The 21,743-nt window shown below is 57.3% G+C and overlaps 1 protein-coding gene and 1 long non-coding RNA gene across 3 annotated transcripts; both read right to left on the bottom strand.

Annotated features, from left to right (window-relative positions):
* Positions 1 to 41: 41 nt before the first annotated feature.
* Positions 42 to 9,353, bottom strand: RNF126 (ring finger protein 126). Of its 2 annotated transcripts, none has more exons than XM_030032449.2 (9): positions 9,220 to 9,353; positions 5,845 to 5,903; positions 4,249 to 4,312; positions 3,466 to 3,707; positions 2,793 to 2,861; positions 2,638 to 2,707; positions 2,314 to 2,407; positions 1,150 to 1,265; positions 42 to 869 (listed from the first exon to the last, which is right to left on the bottom strand). In XM_030032449.2, the coding sequence occupies exons 1-9, from the start codon at positions 9,292 to 9,294 to the stop codon at positions 720 to 722; spliced, it is 939 nt and encodes a 312-aa protein (XP_029888309.1). In that variant the 5' UTR covers positions 9,295 to 9,353; the 3' UTR covers positions 42 to 719. The 2 variants fall into 2 exon arrangements, with proteins under 2 accessions (XP_029888309.1, XP_040983914.1); XM_041127980.1 differs by lacking the exon at positions 9,220 to 9,353 and adding an exon at positions 7,445 to 8,649.
* Positions 9,354 to 14,571: 5,218 nt separating this feature from the next.
* On the bottom strand, positions 14,572 to 21,083 carry LOC115349553. Its single transcript, XR_003926139.1, has 3 exons — positions 17,209 to 21,083; positions 14,940 to 16,727; positions 14,572 to 14,832 (listed from the first exon to the last, which is right to left on the bottom strand). It is a non-coding gene; the product is annotated as an uncharacterized LOC115349553 (long non-coding RNA).
* Between the last annotated feature and the right edge of the window lie 660 nt (positions 21,084 to 21,743).

A 21,743-nucleotide genomic window follows, 5' to 3' on the forward strand; every position in this document is an offset into this window, starting at 1 on the left:
CTTACCCTGTAGTTTTTCCTCAAATCATGCATAACATCTCGTTGAGCTGAAACGTCCATTTATTTAACAGCAGTAATAATTTAAAATTATAAAAACCCCTTTCAGTGTTGAGTATCAGAAGGGCGAGGTTACAAAGAAAAATAAATGGGACTTGAGATGGAGAAGGGAAGGATAATGGGGTCTATTTCAAGAGTTCATGTTTTCAGTGACAGCTATTGGCCCTCCCCAGCTGGAGATCCTGGGAGGGAGGCAGTATCATTACGCTTTCATTTTAAAGACTTCAATGTCCAAAGCAGAAGAGATAGTATCCAAGGGGAGGAGGAGGAGCAAAAGAAATAAAGAAAGGAATCTCAAATTCAAAACCATACAAACAACCTTTCCATTCAGAATTGCAACCGCTAGCTCAGCACCTCGGGTTTCCCATCTGTGGAGCGCAGCAGCCTTTCACTGCAATGGTTAAAAGTCCACGCGGCAAAGGGATGTTTTTATTAATAGACAGAGCTCTTTCCCCCCCATCACAGAACTTGAGGCTTCTCATCTCTGAAGAAGGACCCAGAGTCTCCGTGTCTTCAGAATGCAAAAGGGAATTCTGGGGGCACTGCTTCCCCCTTGCTACCCTCCCCTCGCTCTGCTCTGGAAGCCCCTTTTGTTGTTACCTTGGCTGGGGAGGGAGGGAGGACAATGGACAGGGCCCCAGGGACAGAGGGTTGGATTAAGATTCATGAGTTGTTCGATGAGTTTTCGTTACTTGGTGAGCTGGAGGAAGAGGAGGAGGAGGATGACGAGAAGTTCATCCCCGTGAGTCCTGGGGGGTTTGTGGCAGTGTTTTGTCCACTTAAGCTTTTCCGGCACACAGGACACGTGTCATGCTTTGGAGAGCAGACAAAAACAAAATAAGAAATATGGGAAACAGGATTAGAAACACGATACAGGAGCCGCACTCACAAAAACAAAATAAGAAATATGGGAAACAGGATTAGAAACACGATACAGGAGCCGCACTCAAGGAAAAGGCTAGGATGACACTCCTTCCTCTGATCAAAGGCTGCTCGTGCTTAGGCCTCATCATGGAGGTATGAAAATATTTACAGAGGAGAATAGTACCACCAGAAAAAACACCCAAGTGCGACAAAACCCAACGGCACTAACCTGTTCCAGCCAAGGGACTATACAGCTGTTGTGGAATAGGTGATTGCAAGGTAACTGTCGGACATTTTCACCGACTGTATAGTCTTCTTTACACACAGGACACTCTAACCCAGAATCTGTACCATAAAGGGAAAGCAAAACACAGCTAAACAATTGTCCTGGTTTTGGCTGGGACAGAGTTAATTTTCTTTCTAGTAGCTGGTATAGTGTTATGTTTTGGATTTAGTATGAGAATAATGTTGGTAACACACTGATGTTTTCAGTTGTTGCCAAGTGATGTTTATATGAACTCAAGGATTTTTCAGCTTCTCGTGCCCAGCCAGCAAGAAGGCTGGAGGGGCACAAGAAGTCAGGAGGGGACACAGGCAGGACAGCTGACCCAAACTGGCCAAAGGAATATACCGTACCATCATGCCCAGTATATAAAATGGGGGCAGCGGTGGAGGGGGGCAGGCAGATCACTGCTCGGGAACTAACTGGGCATCGGTCGGTGAGTGGTGAGCAACTGCATTGTGCATCACTTGTTTTGTATATTCCAATTCTTTTATTATTATTATTATTATTGTCATTTTATGATTGTTATTATCATTATTATTTTCTTCCTTTCTGTCCTATTAAACTGTTCTTATCTCAACCCACGAGTTTTACTTTTTTTCCCTTATTCTCTCCCCCATCCCACTGGCTCAGGGGAAGGGAGCAAGTGGCTGCATGCTGCTTCATTGCTGGCTGGGGTTAAACCAAGACAGCAATAAAGGAGAGAAGGACACTCAAAACACCCGACTTGGGATCCCATCACCTTTTCCCCTTCCCCCCACGGCTGCTTCATCCCTGCAGAGAGGAAAGCTTGTGACTCTGCAGTTCCTACCACCATCACTCCACCTCTCATTGCCCTGGGTTTGCTTCATTGTTCCCTTCTGCTTTTTCATCTCTATCCACACTGAACTTTTCAGAACAGTTTGCCTCCTCAGGGCAAATCCATCCAGTCTACACTGCTCTTTTTTTTTTGTGTGCAAGTATAACAGAGCAGTACTTCAGCTTTCTCCTGTCTTTGAAATGTCTTAGGCCTTGAAGGTACCAGCAGACAAAATTAAAATCCCAAGAAAACGTTAAACAGAACTTTCACAGAGCTCTTTGTGATTGATTCCCTGGAGGAGATATACATACCTACGTGTTCCTGTGCGATTTGTATAGTGGGGAGGGCCTGGATCTTTTCTTTGTCTGCTGGCGGCGGTCCAGTGTTTTCAAACTGATTTAGTAACTGAAAAAACAATAGGCCACAGAAGGCAGAAGGAAGATGTGAGCTCAGCAGCACACAGAATCTGTTCATTTATTGAACCAGGGCACTTGAACCCTGCACCACTTGCACTGCAGACCTTGTCTCCCATTTCTGCACCTTCAGTGGTTCGCCCCCCCCAATCACAACAGGTGCTGGCAATTTTGCAGCACTGCACACAAGGACAGGAAACCCCATTGTAACACCAATTTTACCTGTGTAATAATTGCATCCAAGCCGTTGGCACCCCATGCGTAGTCCATTGGATTTGAATGCAAGACTCCCCTTTAAGAACAAGGACAACAATTAAATTTGGCTGGGAGTACGAACACCACCACTGTCAGAAGGAACAGTACATCTTCCAACTCACCAAGGACCTAGTCCTAGGTTTGGTATTGTTGTAGGTGCAATAATTCCGTTGACCAGCTGCTGGATAATTCTGAAAGACAAGAAAACCAGGATTATGTAAGAATTAGTGTCTGCTAGCTCCCAGCCCAGAAACCTGACATAGAAGGAGCGGCTAAATACTGTCACATCATCAGGGGGAAAAGGAAAAATATCCTGTAGCAATTGCATCTTATGAACTGATTATTCATTGATAAAGAGAAGTTTCAATATTTTATTTGTAAGGGGATAATTTCTGAGATGATGGCAAGTGGCTCTCCAGGATGCAGCTAAAGAAACATTAGTCATGCTGTCCAGTGTTTTCTCTCATTTCCCCTCACACCAAGTACAACATTTTGGCAATAGCTGGTAACGACCAGGGAATGCGTTCTCATTGCAGGTTTAACAGTCAAAACTCCCAGCCGCAGCTTGCCAACAGCTGCAGGCCCAGCTGAAGCCTGAGCATCCAGCAGTGTGAGTTCTCAGCAGCAAAGCCAGGCACCTATGGAAGAGTCACACTGGAGAGCTGTGCTCGGGAGCGGTCTTTAAGAGACTGCTCCTCAAACTGATGAGAACAAGGGACAGGCTGATTTTCAGCTAACTCTCATCAGTGAAAAATAACACGGCTTCCTCCACAAGAACCTGGCAGTTGTTCTCACCCTTCTAGTGTGGGAACTCCCTCGTGCCTGCCAGCGGCACGGCGTGTGGCGAGACGGGCTCGGGGCTGCCTTGCACCGTATCGATGCCGAGACTGATGCTCTCGCTCCCTCCGGTTCTCAGAGTCTCTGTTGTCTTCTGACTGCACATTGGACCCGAACGGAAACTCAAAGCTGTCATCAAAGATCCCAAAGGCAAATTGGCCATAGCCCTGTGGCAAGGTGAATAAGTGCTGATCCACATTCTGCGAGGGAGAGAATTCAGAGAACAGATTGTAATGAGGAGAGAAACAGCTCTTAGCTTTCACGCCTGGTATTTCACCAGCCTTCCAACAAAGACTAGTCTCTTCAGATCCCCAGCAACTTGGCCAACACAGGTGGATCAGTGCACTCTCAGAAGCAGCTTATAGTGAGGAACAGACACAGACTGAAACTATATGAAGGTAAGAAATAACTACAGCTTCCGAGGTTTCTCTTTAGCTGCTGCATGGAACTGCTGCCTTTTAAGCTAAGGCTACTGCATAGCAACACACCCCAGACAGCTCACTAAATCCCAGCCTAGCCCCCTCACAACAAGAATAAGCTACAAGTGATGGTCCTATTAAAAACACGCAGTAAAAATACAACATGCAGAGATTTCAGGAGCAGCATGCGGATGATATTAATACCTCCTTTCGCAAATTTTGTCATAATCCGGGGAACATTTAAACAACGTACTAATGGAAAAATACTTTAATTCAATGGCAAAGCAGAAATTGTTGGGAAAGAGAGAGAGGACTTACTCACCTCAAAAGGATGCCTGCTCTGATCGCTGGCTGACATAGAGGAGCTGGTCTCATTGTCAGCATTCCTGTGAAGAATGAAGAGCACTGGTAAGCCTCGGAAGCGTGCTACAAAAAGATTTTCCCAGTGGAGGGAAGCAAGGGACATGAGTCTAACAGGAAAAGCAGACACCACAGCTGCTCGGTAACAGCACACAGAAAGCGACCGATTCATTTTTGTGCAGAGGTAGAGGTTGAAGGGATCTCAGAGGTCTGCTCACCTTCCCTTCCCTTCCGCCCCAGGGCAGGGTCAGCTCCCTAGAGCAACTAGTCTGCCCTCAGCTGCTGAGTTTCTAATTGTCCGTATCAATTTTCATTTTTCCCTCCCTGCAACCTTCATTTTCTCACATCTTCACCCATCTCTCCCTACCCTTTTAGATTCTGATTTCATGAAGCTACACAGAAGTGACTGAACCATGATGTCAAGCAAGGATTCCCTGCACAATTCACCTCAAACAAAGCAGCTAATCCTCTGGAGCACCAGGAAGAGAAGACTTAAGGTACAAACCCTGGTCGCTATGACCCAAACATGCTTAAGTCTAATCTTGAATCAAAGGAACTTCTCTCTATTGCAGAGGCATGTGACCAAATGGGACAGATTATTAGGAAAACTCTTAATGCTGTTAGGCTTCTGCTTTTAGAGAGCTGCAGGAACATTTTCTGCTCAGTATCCAGGTCTACGCTGTGACATTCACAGTACCAAAAAACTAAGGTTCAGCGATTACATGACGGTCCCAAGGTCACAGCAAATCACCAATACAGTTAGGATTAGTCAGGATTGATTTTCAGCCTCTAAGGTTGGTGTAGTCAGACCAAACATCACCTTGTCAGTATACAAAGCTCAGTCTGTAAAGACCACCTCTCTCAGTGGGCAGCAACACACATCTGGCACACCCCCCCCACGCAGCTCAGTGTGCCCTTGCACTGAACGCCTGCCAACCTGCCTGCACACTGCCTGTCCCAAAGCCAGTCACAGCCAAGGTCCAGCAAACGTGTCCGAAACATTTTAAGACATTTCTCCTACTCTTGCTTGTTCTGAGACTGTCAGAGAGCAGTCCCACTACTGAGTCAGCAGTAAAGCACGTGAATGCAGATCTCAGCTGCTCCAGTGCAGAGTCCAAAGTCTCAGTCAAAATGTTTCATTGTTCGTACTCTAAACTAAGTTATTAAATTATACACTGAAGCATACGTACGCTCTCCATTCTGCAGATTCCTCTCTCAGAGGGTTATCTCTACCCTGATGACTCAAACCAGTTCAGAGCTACCACATCCCATATAGAAAGCCTCTCTACCACGTTTTTCTGTTTAAATCAACCCATTCCTCCCCCGCCCTTTACCAGCAACGTATGACACTCAGCATTCCCATGGCTGATTTACCTGTAGATGCAAACTATGCAAATTAAGCACTCTCTACCCATAGTGAGGAAAGATGAGCCAAATACTGGGCAGAAGTAGTAAAAATTGTATATTCGGTATCCAGTGTTGCCTTTTAACTAGAAAAAGGAAAAGAGCAAAGCAGACTGAGTTCATTCCAGCAACAGCCTTTGGGGCAGCACATTACCTTGGCTCTTCAGGAAGTTCTTCAATAAAACCAGATTCACACCGTGGGCAAATATAGTCCTATGGGAGTAGAAATACTTAATGAGAATATAAGTGGTACGTAAAAGCTGCAAAGAGTGCCTTCAGTGTGATGGGGTGGAAGAGTCCTGCAGCCCATCGTCCCAAACGCATGCCACGATGACAAAGTCAAAAAGACCCCAAACCACCGATATCTGCCTTCACCAGACTAGTGAGGCAAATTGTTAAGCTTGAGTCTGTTTGGAACTTGGCTTTAGAAAAGATTTGGATAACACTAACTAATCCCCAGTAGAGACAAAGCATTAGATAACATCTGATGTAGTTCTCGGTGAAGTGAAAGCAAAACCACTGGCCTTCCCAGAAGGGCAGCACTCAAACACTAGTTTTTAAATAGCTGTGTGTTTTGGGGGCCTTCCCATGCCCCCTCAAGGGACCAAACTGTCCTAATGAACGAAACAAGGAGGGAATTGCAGCACAGGCTAATCACAGTGTCACCATCACTTAGGAAGGGCCGAATGGAAAGCTGTTACTAATGTAGTCTGGGGTTCACACCACACAGAGGTCAAGGAGACACAAGAGGGTCATTCTGCAACACACAATACCAGAATTTTACACTCCCACGCTCAACACTCATTACAGAAAGCTACTGCCACCCTGGTAGCCTTTAACACTGAAGACTGAATATGTTGGAACAAACAGCCTGTGCATGTAGAAGCAGGACTCCTCAGGAGTTTGCGACAGTCACTTTTCCTCACAATTCCTGGTGTTAGTGAAGAATTTATACTCCACAACCATACTGTTGTAGCGAGCAGCAGCCCAGCACGCTTAAGATCCTGAAAGGAAATTACTTCACTCTTCAGCACTCGAGAAGAAGCAGTGCCACGCAGCACCGCCGAGTCAGAAGAGGAAGTGACAGACCCCATACCTAACCCCAACCACGGCCGAGGCGGAACAGCCACTGCGGGCAAACACAACCGCTCAAAACCCCGCGCTGGCAAAGCCATGCTCACCATGGAAGAAATTTAAGAGCTTCTAAAAATAATGCTACTTCCTTTTACTACTGCTACATTTGAATTGGCACAGGCCCTTACACAAAGTCAAGGGACTCCCCAAAAAAGAGGACGCCAGCCACGTGGGTTTGCTCTGATAAGACATCTGGGATCGCTCCTCCAGCCACCGCAGAAAAACCCGATAATGCCCAAGCACAAGGCAGCAACGCCAGCGATCCACTCAACGCTGCCCCTGCCTGCCCAGCAAGATAAGGAAGCAACAAACACCAAGACCTAGAAACAGACTCAAGAGAAGTTGCTGCTCCCTCTTCTGTGCAGGACTCTTTAGATTTGAGATTGTGAAACAACTAGGTCTACACAATTTACACAACATTTGATTTCAAGAACGTTTCTACACCATCCAAATTCTTCTCAAAGTTGGTTACCAGCACACGGGTACTCCCATGTCCATCATGGAAAATCAGATCAATTGCCTCTGCCTTTGAAATACCCCCTCCCTGTTTTACTTTCCATCAATATGGCAGTGGGGTAAATTATCACGATAGCCACACTCACGAGCAGCGAGCAACTTACTCCTCTCAACTTTCCTATTTCAGGGAGGCTTTTTTGCGTGTGTGCTTACAGACAACTTTGAACACAGGGATCAGCAAATTCCTCTGCAGCTGGAACAGCACAAACGTCAAAGTTTGTTGTTTCTCAGGCTGTCTGAATCGCTCCTTTTGCAGCATATGCTACAGTATCTCCAGTAGCTCGGTCTGCAAACAGTAAGTGAAACCGAATGAACTTGGACCCCCAAAACAAGTTAATTAACTAGCAATTAACTAGACCTGAATCAACAAAAGCCGTTGTCCACTCCCTACCACAGTTCAGTGCATTCACTGCCAGATGTGCTCTGCTGGCACAAGCCCAACACGGGGTGTTTAAACAAAAAATAAACAACTGATATTTCTAGGTTACAACCTTCAGCTCCTGAGCCACTTTCTCCAGCCTGTCTACATATTTACCAGGAGCATTATCAAGAGTTTTGTCCTCACACTTAAAATACAACCTGGGAGCTTTACCGGCAGGGCCAACGGAGAAGGCGAAAGGACAAGCAGCATGCCACAAAACCAAACGTGACAGCTAAGTCTAATCAACCGTGGCAGAGAGACACCAATGCTCACAATCGGGTGACTTTTAAAATGCAATAAACGCTAACAAAAAGCAATGCCTTATTCTGACAAAATGAAAACTTTCAGGACAAAGAGAGACTGGCAGGATCCCCCGAATCGAATTTAACGTCTTGCAACATTTGGCAGGCGACCAACAGAAAATCTAGCTGTGACCCACCACAATGGTTTAGCCAATTCCTTTCCAACAGCCAACGCTCCTTTTCTACCCACACCAGGAAAATATGACTCCTCACAAGCAGGGGTTTTACTCGACGTTTAAAGCACATCTGCTCCTGCGCTGCACCTAGTCTACAAAGCACTTCTGCGTTAGTGAGTGGAAACGGTGTGTGCTGTGTGCGTATCGTTCGTGTGCTTGCCTACGCCTTAGATATTATCACCTGTGAAGCTTTTCTCATTTAAATTCTACTGAAAGAGAAAAAAAAAAAACCAAACCACAAGAGACCCCCCCCCCTCATTACCCCAGGGAGCTTCTGTTCGCTCGGGACAAAGCGGCGGGGGGGTATCGCTGCCCCAGCCCAGGGGTTTCTCACCCCTTCAGCCGGCTGGAGACGAGGGGGGCAGTCGGCGAGGAGAGCCCGGAGAAGGGCTGCTGCAGGCCGGGACCACCGCCCCCCCCCCCGCCCGGAGGCAGGGCCGCTCGGGGGGCTCCCCCCTCTCCTCCCCGCCCGGCTGGAGCACCCCAAGGGCCGCGGCCCCGCAGACAGCCGCGCTGGGACACCCCCGCCCCGGGCAGCCCCCGCCCGGGCCGACAACCCCCTCCCGCCGCGCCGCCCCCGCCACACCCGGCGCTGGGCTCCACCGGCTGCTTTCCCTCGACCCGGGGTCGCCCAGTTTCGCCCCCCCCCCAGCCCCTATTCCCTCGCACCGGAGCCCCCCCCAGCCCCTCCTAACGCCCCCCCCCCCCGAACCCCAACGGCCACAGGCAGGACCGCCCCCCCCCGCCCTAAGGCCCCCCCCCCCCCGCCGTATCCCGCTCCCCACCCCAACCTCCCCCTAGGCTCTCCCCGCCCTGACGGCCCGACCCCCCCCGCCCCATTCCCCAAAACCCCCCCCGGCCCCCCTCAGGCCTCACCCCCACGTGCCCGACCCGCCGGGACCCCCCCCACCCGCCCTGGCCCACGCCCCCGGCTCCCCCACCCCGCACCGGACAGCGGCCGGACCCCCACCCCCGCTCACGGGCAGGCGCGGGGCGATCTCGGCCGAGCAGCAGTGGCAGAAGAACCGTCCCGGCTGCGGTGAAGCCTCCGCCATCTTCCCACCATCCTTTCCCCCCGCCCCTTCCCTACCCCGCCTCACCCCGCCCCGCCCAGCGACGCGCGGCGGAGGACGACGGCGGCCGAATGGGGACAGAAAAAAAAAAAAAAAAAAAAAAAAGCGGGTGAGGCGGTAAGGGGTGGGGAGAAAACGCTCCGGGGAGGCGGGGCAGAGGGCGGGGCTTAGGGAGGGGGCGGGGCCGCCGTTGAGTCTCGGGGGGACGGGGGTGAGGGCCGGGGGGCCCGGGGCCCCGAAATCGGGGCCCCGGGCCCCCCGGCCCTCACCCCCGTCCCCCTTCTATTCCCTTAGGGCTGTGGGGCTGGGGACATGGGGAGGGAGCAGCAGCGCGGGAGGAGGAAGAGGAGGAGGAGGGAGTTCCTGGTGAGGAAGAGCTGCAGCTGAGACCTGCCTAGTCTGTCCCTGCATTTGTTCCCATTGCCGTGCTTCCCCCCCCTTCTTATTTTTTAATAAAGTCGTGGGAAGGGGGCTTTAAAATTTCAGCACAAAAGTTGAATGTTTTCTTTTTTTTTTTTTAAAGGGGGGGGGGGAAGAGATGGGGAGAGATTGAGCCCCCTCCAAAATGAAGAAAAAGTGGTTTTACAGTCAGAATCCCCAGATTTGCTTAAAGTTGCAATAGCCACAAAGGAACGTGAGTGTTCCATTTTAGCAAAAACCTCTCAAGCAGGGGGTTTCCCCTCAGTTCTCACCATGGATGTTGGCAGGTGCCGGGGAGATTTCGGGGCGGGGGGGGAGATAAAGTCTTTATTTCTCAGGGTTGTTCCTTTCCTGGCTGAGTCCCTTGGGGCAACTCAGAAATGAGCCGGGGGCCCAGGCTTGGAAGCGTGCTGAAAATCCCAGGCAGGGCTCAGTTCAAGCCTGGCCCGTTCCCCAGGATGCGGCTTTTGGGGGAGCAGGGCGTCCCCCTGGTCCTCGCCGGGGTCCCTGGTGCCAGGGGCCAACACTGCGACACTGCGGAGCTGGGCTTTTGGGGTTGCAAGGCTGCGGGGTTTTGGGGCTTCAGGGTGGCAGGGCTGTAGGGTGGTGGGGTTTGAGGGTTGTGGGGCTGCAGGGTTTTGGGGTCTCTGCAAGGTGAGGTTGTGGGGTTTGGGGGTTTCTGGGTGGTGGGGCAGAGAGGTTTGGGGGTGGCGGGGTTGTGGGGCTGTGGGGTTTTGGGGTCTCTGCACGGTGAGGTTGTGGGGTTTGGGGGTTTCTGGGTGGTGGGGCTGCGGGGTTTGGGGGTTTGAGGGTGTTGGGGCTGCAGGGTTGTGAGGCTGCAGGGTTTTGGGGTCTCTGCATGGTGAGGTTGTGGGGTTTGGGAGTTTCTGGGTGGTGGGGCTGCGGGGTTGTGGGGCTGCAGGGTTTTGGGGTCTCTGCACAGTGAGGTTGTGGGGTTTGGGGGTTTGAGGGTTTCTGGGTGGTGGGGCGGTGAGGTTGCGGGGTTTGGGGGTGGCGGGGCTGTGGGGTGCCCACCGGGCCGTGGCACCAGCCCCGCTTCCAGCAGGTGGCATCTCCGGGCCGGGTTTTGCTGCTCCGGCTGTTTCGGGCGATGGATCCGGCTGGGGAGAGGTTTGTGAAGCAGCTGAGGAGCCCTGGGAAGCCAAGGTCAGGGATGCTCCCTCGAGGGTCTCCGCTCCCTCGAGGGTCTCCCCGCCCCGTGCCTGCTGGTGGATGGGGCGTGGGGACAGGGGACGGGGGACAGGGGACGGGGCTGAGACGCCGTAAACCAAGCGCCGGTGGGAAACGGTCGGGTAACGGCTCGGTAACTGGTCTGCACCTTCTGGAAGGGCTTGGTCATAGTGTGGAAATTGCAACTGTGGGACAAATTTGCAGTCGTTTAGTCGCTGATTGATGATCCCAGATGTTGATAAGACATGTTAGCAATTATTTACAGCCGATGAGGAAACTGCTTCTGAGTCCTGCAACTCCTTTCTTCAGGAGGTGGGTCTAGACAACCTGGCGTGGGCCAGCCCCGGAGCCAGACAGAGCCCAGCTGCCCGCAGAGCAGAGCCTGCGGCTCTGGATGGGGCATTTCACACCCTGGGGGGAAGTTCCCTTCCACGCTGAGGACGTGGATGCATTTCTCCTTGCCCTGTTTCACGGTCGGAGAACAAGTTGCCACTTGATCAAGTGGGTGCCGGGTGCCTGTGGGATGGGGAGGGATGGATTCGGCTCCACTGACTTTGTCCCTCTGGAATTCCCTGACGCAGGAACTGCGGAAGCTGAACGTGGCAACACTCGTCGGGATGCAAATGGCAACGGATATTAATGCACGTGGAGATAAGGGCGGGCAGGGCGGCCCGCGGCCTGCCGCCCCAACACCTCCAGCACACAGCAGTCGAGAAGACCCCCCCCCCCCCCCCGCCCTCCCAAGCCCCTCAGCTGATTGGGATGTGTTTGTGCAGGGAGAGGCGGCCCAGGGTGAGGACCCTCCATTGCAGGACTACCTTGCCCCTGGGCTCGGGGAGCACGGGCAGGTAGAAAGCTCCTTGTTAGACCTGCGGCTCTTCCAGCACTCAGTCCATGCCCCACAACCTGCAGCCTCTGGACTCATGCAGTCCCCTGCCCAGACCTCGACCCTCTGCATCACTGATGCTGAGCGTGGAGAGGGGATTCCAAGTGAGAGCCCTTCTCCAGGGCTTGAGGTTCCCGCTGCCCCCAGGCAGCCCTGTGCCCTGCCTTTGGTCCCGGCCACAATCCCTCCCCGCAGGGGACATGAGGGTGCCTGGGCAGATGCACCCCGTCTTTGCCGTCGCTCTGGCAGGGGCTGCGGACCCCGGGAATTGGGTTTCTGGACTTGGCTGTCCCCTGCCTGCCCGCTGCCTCCGAGGGAGCTGGGTCTGGTCGGGAGCAAATTTGAGTCACCCTGGGAAGCCAGCGGCTGGGAGGATTTTCCCACGGTGCTGCAGAAAGAAGCAAACTGCACCCTCTTCCGAGAGGACTGACGAAGAGGTGACACCTCCCGAATGAGTATCGATTCATCGTTAGACAGAGCCTGTTCCCCAAGCAGCCAGGCGGGCAAAGCAGCCATCCCCACTCAGGGAAAGCGGAAGAGAAAGAGGGAGGGGTTTGGCCAAGGGCAGCGGAAAATATCCTGGGCCTGTCATTGTTTGAGGGGACGGGATGGGCTGGGAGGCTCCTCCGGCAGCTCTGAGTCGTGATCCCACCTGGGCTGCGCTGTGGATGGGGGGACATGGCCCTCTGCAATCCTTGACCGGGGCTCACACAAACCCAGCCTCTGTCACAAAATCTACGGGTGTTTGGGAGCAGAGGTGGCACGGAGCTGGTGGTCCCCGCTGGCAGCTGGGGCTTCGCAGGAAAGGCGAAAAACCCCTGGTGCTGCTCTGGACCGTGCCGGTGTCAGGAGGAGGGGAGCGGCGGGTGCCACATGGGAGCCATCCGAGGCCGCAGTGCCCTGTGCTGTGGTGCCCGCTGGCCCCGGAGCAAGGAGCGTTCCCGGCAGCCCGTGTGGATGCGGCTGATGTTAGTCAAGGCCCGCTCCCGCGGCACCCGGTGCTGCCACTCGCATCGCCCGGGCCATGGGTGTTGGCGATGAGCTCATGTCCCGAGACATTACTTAATTCAGACAGTGCCACCGTGCCAGGTGCTGGTGGGGGGCGGCCGCAGGCTGCGGCGGTGCGGCAGCCGGCGGGCTCCGGCACGGGCGTGTGCGTGTGCGTGCACGCGCCCCGAGCGCGCGGTCTCGGCGGGTGCCAACGTGCCGTACGGCCAGACTCGCCCCGTGGCACCAGCCGGGTGTGCGGGCACTGCGCCACCTGCGCAGGGTCCGGTTGCCATCGCACTCCCGTGGTCAGCACCGGGCAGAGGAGCCCATTGCCGGGGCCAGCCCCACGCCGGCGTGTCCTGCAGGGAGCACTGAGGGCTCCAGGTAAATCCTGCCGGTTTGCTGGCACCAGATCTGCAGCGTGCAGATAAACCCCAGACACGCAGGTGTTGCTGCCTGCAGCTGTGGCATTGCACGGGCGTGTTGCCGATGGCGCTCCCCCTCCGTCGGCACCATGCTCATCGTGCTCTGCCGAAGCCTAGGGTCTCTGCCTCGTCGTGTTTCCTTTTGATGAGCACGGAGGGATGGACGGCGACGCTTCAAAAAGGACCTGGCTTCCCCCTCTAGCCCCACATGTTCCTGCCTCCCCGGGGCTGGGGGCGGCCAGGGCTTTCAGCAGATCCTGGCGACTTCGGGTGCAGCTTCCATCTCTGCTGCCAACTCCCTGGTGACTCGGGCAAGTCATTTTCTCAAAGGTCTTAGCCTCTGGGCCCTGTGCTCTCAAATAAAGCGGTTGCTGTAGCTAAAGCCCACTCACTGCCTGGCTCTCCGGCCCCGGCCGTGCCAGGCGGGGGATCCGGGGGCAGCTCTGAGCCCGGGCTCTGTCCCAGGCTCTGCCTCAAGCCCTTGAAAGCACAAGCACCTCCTGGAGCTGGAGCAGCTTTCCAGCACGGTTCCTGCCAAGTGAGAATAACTGGTGCAGCTGGTCTCCCCGCTCCCCTCCACCCCACATTATATATAATTGCCTATTTTAATTAATAAATTGGAGGCCACTCAAAGGAAAGCGGCAAGATTTGTTACAAACACTGCAGGGATTGTCTGCCAGCCCCGAGCCAGTCATGTCACGGCGGATTTGAATCGGTCTCCCTTTGAATTCACTCACAGACAGATCAGGAGATTTACACCCCCCACCTCGTCTCCCTGAGCCTTGCACCTCCGGGCTGCAGGTCCGGATCCCGCCCCAGCAGTTATCCGGCAGCTCCTGATAACCTGCGAGCAGCGGGCACGGGCTGAGCCCCGTCCTCACCACCGCCATGCCAACCGGCTGCGAGGTCTAAGGGATGCTGGCAGCGTGCGGTTCCCGGCCAGCTCCCTGCGTGGCTCTGATCTCCTGGATCTGGGATTTCACCAGCAGGCAGGGGCTGGCAGCTGCTGAGGCAGGGCAGTGGTGTGGCGGCGTAGTGCCCGTATATCGTAGCACGAGCTGTCCCCGCTGTGCCGTCCCGGTGGGGAGCCCACCTGCCTCCAGCAGCAGCAATGGCACGGAGGCTCAGGGGAAGTTCAGAGTCTCAGGGGACTGCTTTCGGGCTCCACCAAAAATTTCCCTTTTCTTTTGCTTTTTTCTTTTTGGATTCTTTGCTTTTCTTATGCTTGATTTAAACCATTGTTTTTCAAGGGAAATTTTAATGTGAAAAACATGTTTTATTTTTCTACTAACTGCAAGCCTGGGCTATGTAAGCAGTCAAGCTCCTCATCTGATGAGGGCTGGGGGGTGGACGGGGGCTCCGCGGGGGGACGTGCCCTGCGGCGGCTCTGCCCTTCGCTGGCCGAACCTCCGGCTGCTGAGAGCCAGGGACCGGGGTCCCGCGGGGCTGCCAGGCTGGCGGGGCCGGGATGCCCCAGCCCAGCTCAGCTCGGCCTCGGCCACAGTGGCTGTCGTCATCGCAGCTCGTAGCGGAAACCTTCTCTCAGCAAGGGCTGGTGCTGCGAGGTCAGACTGCGGGAATGGCGTCAGCCCGCTGGCATCCGTGGACCTGTGCAGGATCAGCCCCCCCAGTGGCTCTGTCGGATCGCTTCTCCCCCGACGCAGAGGGGCCAGGATGGGCCCTCGGCGGGAGGGTTACCATCAGCCCTCGCTTACCCCACAGCCTGTGCCCTGCTGTGCAGGATAGCTGCTTGCCTTTGCTTTCCCAAACACACTGCCCTCATCCTGGGCAGTGCTGCCCCAGCCACCGGCGGGAGCCCCGGGCACATGGTGCTCTGGAGTCTGTCAGCCCCTGCACTGTCGTCCGTCGGACTGATGGCAGGATGCGGCCGCAGGTGCTGCGTCTGGTGATGCAGTCAACGGGCAGAATGAGGCCAGCGTCTCCCACCCCTTCCCGAGCCGAACTCTGTCCATGATGAGTGCTGGGTTATGGTGGCATGCTGCTCCAGGAGCACTCTGGAGAAGACCCCCTGAGCAAGAAGGTGGAAGAAATATGCTTAGGTGCCGTGGGAGTCTGCATCCTCCGTCTGGCCGGTATCAGAGGAGGGCGGCCAGCAGCCTGGCTGTCCCGTCCGGCTAACCAGCACGTTGCTCCTGGACCAAAGATCAGCAGAGCAGATGCTGTCTTTCCCGGTGCCGCTCTGCCTCCTCCAGCAGCACCTCTCCGCAGCCTCTCCGAGGAGCCAGAGAGGCTTTAATGACCCAGGAGGTTTTACCGACTCTCAGCTCCTCTGGACCCAGTTCAGCCCCACACGATTTCATTACGTTTTACGGCGCTGCCAGCTCTTCCCTCAAGGCTCGGTTTGGCCCTTCCTTCCACCGCGGCAGAGGAAGCATTTACACTGGGGAAACCGCAGGGCCGGCACGGCCGCTGACTCACGGCTTGTTTACACGGTGTGCCCGTGAAAGTTACTCAGAGAAGTGTCACGCGTGGCAGAGCCCAGCCACGCGAGCCCGGAGACACGGCAGCCGCCGCAGCTCCTGCGGGGACGGTCGCAGAAAGCACGGCTGAGCCGGTGCTCCCAAGGAGGTGCCGGGCACAGAGGCGATTCCTGCTGCAGCTTCCCCACGGATGCTTGGAGCATCCTCCTCCTCTGCCCCTGTGGGATGAAGGACCTGATTTGCTCACGGCATCGTCCTCGCACCTGCCCCAGCACCATCCTGGGGGATGGATGTGCACCGCTGCTGTTCCCTCTGCATGCACGTACACGGGTGGTTTTCCTGCATCATCTTCCTCGTGAAAGTGTTCCCTGCTTGGAGTGGGAGGTGGACGCACTTGGTGCTGTGGGGAGCAACCCTGGCAGCAGCATGGGGCTGTGCAGGGCTGGGCGGCAGCGGGGAGCCCCGCTCTCCTTCCTCCCCGGCCAGAGCCGTGTCCTGGGCACAGCCGGTGCCTTCCCACTCTGCTTGCGGTGCGCCCGGGTCGGCCTGGACCCCGGCAGGTGACCCGTGGCTTGTGCAAGCATTCGGGGCTGCCGAGATGCAGCCTTGCTGGCCATGGTGGAGCCCTGCCGACCCCTCACCCCTGCTCCCCCCCCCCGCGCCCACCCCCTGCGAGGCTCAGCCAGCCATGTGGGCAACAAGATCGTTTTGTAAGGAACTCATTAAGGCGGCTATAAATCTGTGTGTGCACAGACAGGAGAGATAGAAACCAGAGCCAACTGCAGGCCATAGACAAGAGACATCTGTTCTTTCACTGAGAGGGGAAACACGCTTCGTCAGACCCGGCTCCTTCTCCTGGGCCGGGCAGCAGGGTCCTGTGGGATGGGATGGGATGGGACGGGATAGGACATCCCTGCTGCCTCCTGGCTCTGGCCGCTGCTTTCCCGCGTCCCAGCCTTCCCCATCCCCACTCCATGCTGCTTGCACCTCCTGGCTCCATGCTCCGGCATTTTCCTGGCAAGGACAGAACCCAGAGCGCCTTCCATCCAACACGGGGCAGAGCTGGGGACGCCAGAACCAAAGATGCTTGGAAGAGAAGAGGTGTTGGGCGAGTGCGGCTCTTGCTGAGGGCAGCCAAAGCCCTGGAGAGCGGGAGGACGGCACGGAGGAGGGGAGAAGGAGCAAACCCACCCTGGGACGATGCTTCCTGCAGCTCTGGGCCCTGCAGAGCACAGGGCGATGCCAGGTGCCAGCAGCAGGATGGGGGTCTGGGTCTCCCCCCCAGGCCCCCCCCGAAGGCCCAGCTGGGACCGACCACCCCAAGGGAGAGGTGTGGAGGGGGAAAGGGCCCCGAGCAGCAGCAGCAGCAGCAGCAGCAGCAGCAGCAGCAGCGAGGTCAGGGAGCAGCTCACGCTCAGCCGAAACCAGAGAGCTGAGAGCCATCCTGATGGACTCACTGGCTAGGCGTGCAGAGGGGGTGCGGACAGCAGAACAGATCCGGGCTTTAATTAAGCCTTTGACACAGTGCCTGGCGAAATCTCACCCGAGTAATGAAATCCAATTGCCTGAGATATGAGCACTTTTACAATACACTGAAAACTGGCAGGGAGATCATCAGCAAATGGCAGGGAGTCAGGCTGGGGGAGCTGCAGGAGGGGGCAGTGGGTACCACATCATTTAACCTCTTTCTTGCTGGCAGCCTGGAAGCCAAGGTAAAGGTTAAGGTAAAGGTGCATTAATTAACTGCCCGGTTGATGCTGCATTAGGAGCCAGAGCCACGAGCCCAGTGGGGAGGGGAAAGACGCTGCAAGAAGCCGTCTCGCGAGTCCGGGCGTTTGCAGGGTGCAGTCGGGGTGGCGGAAAGGCATTAGCAGGAGGGATCTGAGTTTGATCAGGAGTAAAACAGGCCGGGTGATCAGATTTGGAGGGGCAGGTCTTGGGAAGATATGCAAGCCTCCCGCCCCCCTGCCCTCCCCACACGCAAACTCTCCCGCCCTGCCCTCCTTCATCTGCAGAAGTGGAAGTGTCCCAGGAACATGAAACGATTACTCGGCGAGGAGAATCCAGCTCAGCACTTCTTGGCATTTGTTCACGGCTTTTCATCTTCAAAGCTCCTTGCAAACATTAGCTAACTAATCCCTGCAACCTTCCTGTGAGATAGTGCAGGATCAAGCAGAGGAGCATTATCTCGCCACAGCAGATGGGGAAACTGAGGCACGGAGCGGTGACGCTGCTGCCCCGGGGCGCGGGGCGAAGCTACGTGTCAGCGCTGGGGGTGGAGTGTGGCCAGCCAGGCCATCGAGGTGCGGATCGCACCGCTCCGCCACTCTCTCCCCAACGCCAGTGATGCGGCCGTGAGCCATAAGCATCTCTTCGATTTACCCGGCTGGAGCCGTACGGACACGGTGGAGAAAATCCAGCCCCAGGGTCAGAGCTGCTGGCAGCAGCCCCGCACCTTGAAGGGCAGCTCCCCACCACTGCAGAGGGGCCCTGTGCTGAGGGGCTGCAGAGCCAGTGCCACCCACAGCACCGGGGCCGTGCCTTCAGCTCACGTCTCACACCGGCAACTCGCCATGTGCTCCGACGGATGCTCGTGCAGGGGGAGACTGAGGCTCAGGTCGAGCTTTGCCCGGCTCCCGCTTGCTGGGTTCACACTGTGCTCTAGTGCTGACCCTCGGCAGATCTCGAGCTGGCCCTGCTGCACCGAGCGCAGGTCCCGTCCCGCAGGTTTCTGGGATCCTGCGGCCCCACAGCTACGCCTGAGCTCAGGGAGCAGCTCGGGCTGTGGAGCCCCCGGCCGGCAGCCCCGCTCCCCGTGGGTGCTGCTGGGGTGTTTGGCAGCATCTCTGCTTGCATGGGAGAAACTCGGGCATCCCGCTGCGACGGGGAGCGTACTGGGGCCAGGATTGCTTCACTCCGAGGGGGAAACGGCGACCAAAAGACATCCAAGGACCCGCCCAACGCCTGCCAGCGGATCCAGGCCATCAGTATGAAACCTCTGCTCTTTTGCCTGTGCCCTGACCCTGGGCTCTGTAAGAAACACTTCTCAGTTGAATGTCTTGTTGCAAATTGCAGCTCTAATTGGTTTAGCAGAGTTTAATTAGCCTGAACTGATGAGAGAGGCGAGATTCCCTCCTTAAAGGAGCCCAGCAGTTCAGGAGGAGAATGAAGTAGCCAGGGTTTTGGGCGGGAGGATGGTTGGCTCTTGAACCTCAGCCTGAAATCTTGCTGCAGCCCGAACCGTAGCGGGACACCGCCTGACCCAGCACAATGCCAGCACCCAGACGGAAAGGTCAGATGTGAGGCTGCCATTCACCACGGCTGCAAAGAGCTCCTTTGTCCCCGCTCCAGCTCCTCCCGCCGCCCCCAGCCCCCTGCCCATGGGCTCCTTTGATTCTCCTCGGCTGCCGCTGCCGCGGCAGGGCTGGTTTCCCCGTGGTTCCCGACCTGGCTCCTCTCCCGCCTCACTCCGTGGGTGCTGTTGGGGCTCAGTTCCCGCCCGGGCCGTTCGTGGGAGCGGGGAAGCAGCATCACCCCGCGTGCGGCAGACTGGTTGGTGGAGTTTTGCTCCCAGCTTTGCTTGAGAACCAGCCTTGGCCCCCGCCTGAGGCGTGACCATGGGCACGTTGCTTCCCTGCCCCGCGGCAGGACGGCGCTTCCCAGGGCTGCCAGAGCCCCAGCCGGGGCAGGGGGCGAGCAGAGCCCCCGGCACAGCTTTGCAGGGCAGCCCCGGCAGGGCTCTGAGCCCCCGGGCACCAGCAGGCCTTTGCGAGGCAGCGCCGAGTTACGCCGGCTCGGGGAAAGGAGCCCGACCCGCTTCCCTCCCGGCCTCCAGGCTCCTCCTGCCCCACGTCAGGCGGAGCGGGAGCCCGGCTGCTCCCTTCCAGATGCTGCTCCAGAGCGAGGTCCGACTCCTTCCCTGCCAGAGCCGGCCGGTTGTGCAACCCTGCTCGAAGCCAGGGAAAATCCCTTCCTGGCCTCCGCAAGCTCCTCTTGCATCCTGGAGCATGTGAGTGAGTGCATCACCACCCGCTCGCTCATTGAAATCCAGCTCGGGGATTTGGCTCCCCAGCCCTCTGCCCTTACATGGGCAATCGCTCCGAGACCGGCAGTGCGAGCCAGGGGTCACGCTGGCCCCGAACAGGGACGGGGGCAGAAGCAGCACTGCCCAGCCCAGGGCCAGCACCCCGCCAGGAGCCTCCACAGCCGGGGGCTGCCGGCTCTGTCCTTCCCCCCGGCACAGCAGAGCCTTCACTGTCCCTGGTGGCAGGGCTTCCCGCCCCGTACACACGCTGTCCAGAGGTGCCGCGGCACTGCAGGGCCCAAGGGCTGCTCCACTGAAGCCCTGCAGTTTACACCAATGCCACCTGGGGTAAACCCAGCCCTCCCCATTCCTGTCCCCTCCCTGGGGGTGCAGGGGGCTGTGTGGGGAGAAGGGGGGGAAGATCCACCTTGGTGGACGGCCAGCCCGCTGCTCTTCCCTGGGACCTGTCCTTAGGACAGAGGGAGGGATGGGGACGTGGTGGTGCCAGCAGACACAACTGCGCTGCCTGCGCTGGCTGCTGGCATCACACCCCACTCCCCCCTAGCCGTGGGACCGGGGCTGCTCCGTGTCTCACTGGACCAAAGCTGCATCCAGCCCCATCCCGCGCCAAACCGAGCTGCTCATGCTGTGCTGGCACCAGCTTGAAGCGAGTAGGCTGCTGTCGGGCCGGAGGGGTGGTGCAAGGTCCCCGGGGCCGGGGCCCCTCTCCTGAAAGAGCCCGGCTCAGTTCTGCTGAAAACATGACCTCAGCTGAGGCCAGTGCAAAGGGTAAAACGTTCCTCAGCTGCACGGCTGGGAGATGGACACAGTTCACGGGGCTGGAGAAGGTCCCTGGGCAGCAGCAGGAGGAGTGGGGACAGGCAGAGCCGGTGTCCCCAGTGGTCTGCCTGGGGAGGGGGGTGACAGATGGGGGGCCCTGACTGCACCCCGACCCTCCTTGCAGACAGTGGGTGATCTCTTTGCAGTGGCATCAAGCAGGGAGCGAGGCCAAGCAAAGTCACGGAGCCTGACCTGCTTTGCCCTGGCCTCCCTGCAGCCCTGCTGCCCACCCCAGTCCTGCCGGGAACCCCCCAAAGCCCTGGAGCGCTGGCAGAGCCGTGGTTCCCCAACCCAGGCCAGGCTGTGCGGGGTCCAGCACGTGTTCGGGAGCCAGGACAGAGCAGCCCTCGCGGTGATGGGGACGTGCGGGGAGGGCAGTGACAGTGTGTGCCGTGGGGGGTACGTCCCCCCAGCTCTTCTTCCCCTCCTCACCTCGCATGGCTCGCCCAGGCAAGGGCTCGCGCGGCTCAAAGCAGCGAGACCCAGCGATGCCTCAGTTTCCCTGCTGGCGCAGTGTGGGTGATGCCGGGCTGTCGGCGGTGCTGCGCTGGTGTGTAGGGGGCAAAGATGAAAGGGGCCGCGTGACACAGACCTTACCGTAACTCTGCTGCCAGACGGGGCTGCTGCGGGGAGGAGGAGGAGGAGGAGGGCGGCGGGAGGAAGCAGACAGAGGGTTCATGCGAGGATGGGCGGGTAGGGAAGGAGCTGCGTGCGGGAGGGGCAGGCTCGGGCAGGGGGGCTGCTCTGGGCAGCACCCAGGCCCCAGCGGTCCCCCACGGCTCGGGGTCTGCCGGGACACATCCCTGCTCTCTCTGCCCCGGCCCCCGCTCCACTGCTGGGCTCTGCTGCCTCTGCGCCCCGAGCACGGGGGGTACCCCAAAACATTCCCCTCCCCACCTCCATCCCAGTGCGGTCCAGCTGCTGGGTGCCGGCCCCTGCCCTCCCCGGGGGAACGCACGGACACATCCCCACGGCGGCACCCCCACCCTCGCCCACCCGGCACCCACAGGCGGTGACGAGCAGACCCTCGCCCCCCCCCCCCCCCGCGCTCTCACCGACACCCCCGCACCCCCCGCTTGCACCCCAACTCGCAGCCCCCCCATCCCCTCGCCCCCACCACTTTGCCCCCCAACTTCCACCCCCGCCCCGCTGCCCCCGCCCCCGGCCCCGGCCCCGGCCCCCCCGCCGCCGCCGCCGCCCCCGCCCCGCCCGGT

Source organism: Aquila chrysaetos, chromosome 12, assembly GCF_900496995.4.
Source record: "Aquila chrysaetos chrysaetos chromosome 12, bAquChr1.4, whole genome shotgun sequence".
Lineage (NCBI taxonomy): Eukaryota > Metazoa > Chordata > Aves > Accipitriformes > Accipitridae > Aquila > Aquila chrysaetos.

Bases quoted from the DNA above. Each gene is read 5' to 3' on its own strand.
- RNF126 (XM_030032449.2), bottom strand. From the start codon at position 9,294: ATGGCGGAGGCTTCACCGCAGCCGGGACGGTTCTTCTGCCACTGCTGC. The intron at 5,904-9,219 runs GTGAGCGGGGGT...CTACTCCCATAG, and splicing joins AGATCGCCCCGCGCCTGCCC to GACTATATTTGCCCACGGTG. The intron at 2,862-3,465 runs GTGAGAACAACT...CTTGTCTTTCAG, and splicing joins GGAGTTCCCACACTAGAAGG to AATTATCCAGCAGCTGGTCA.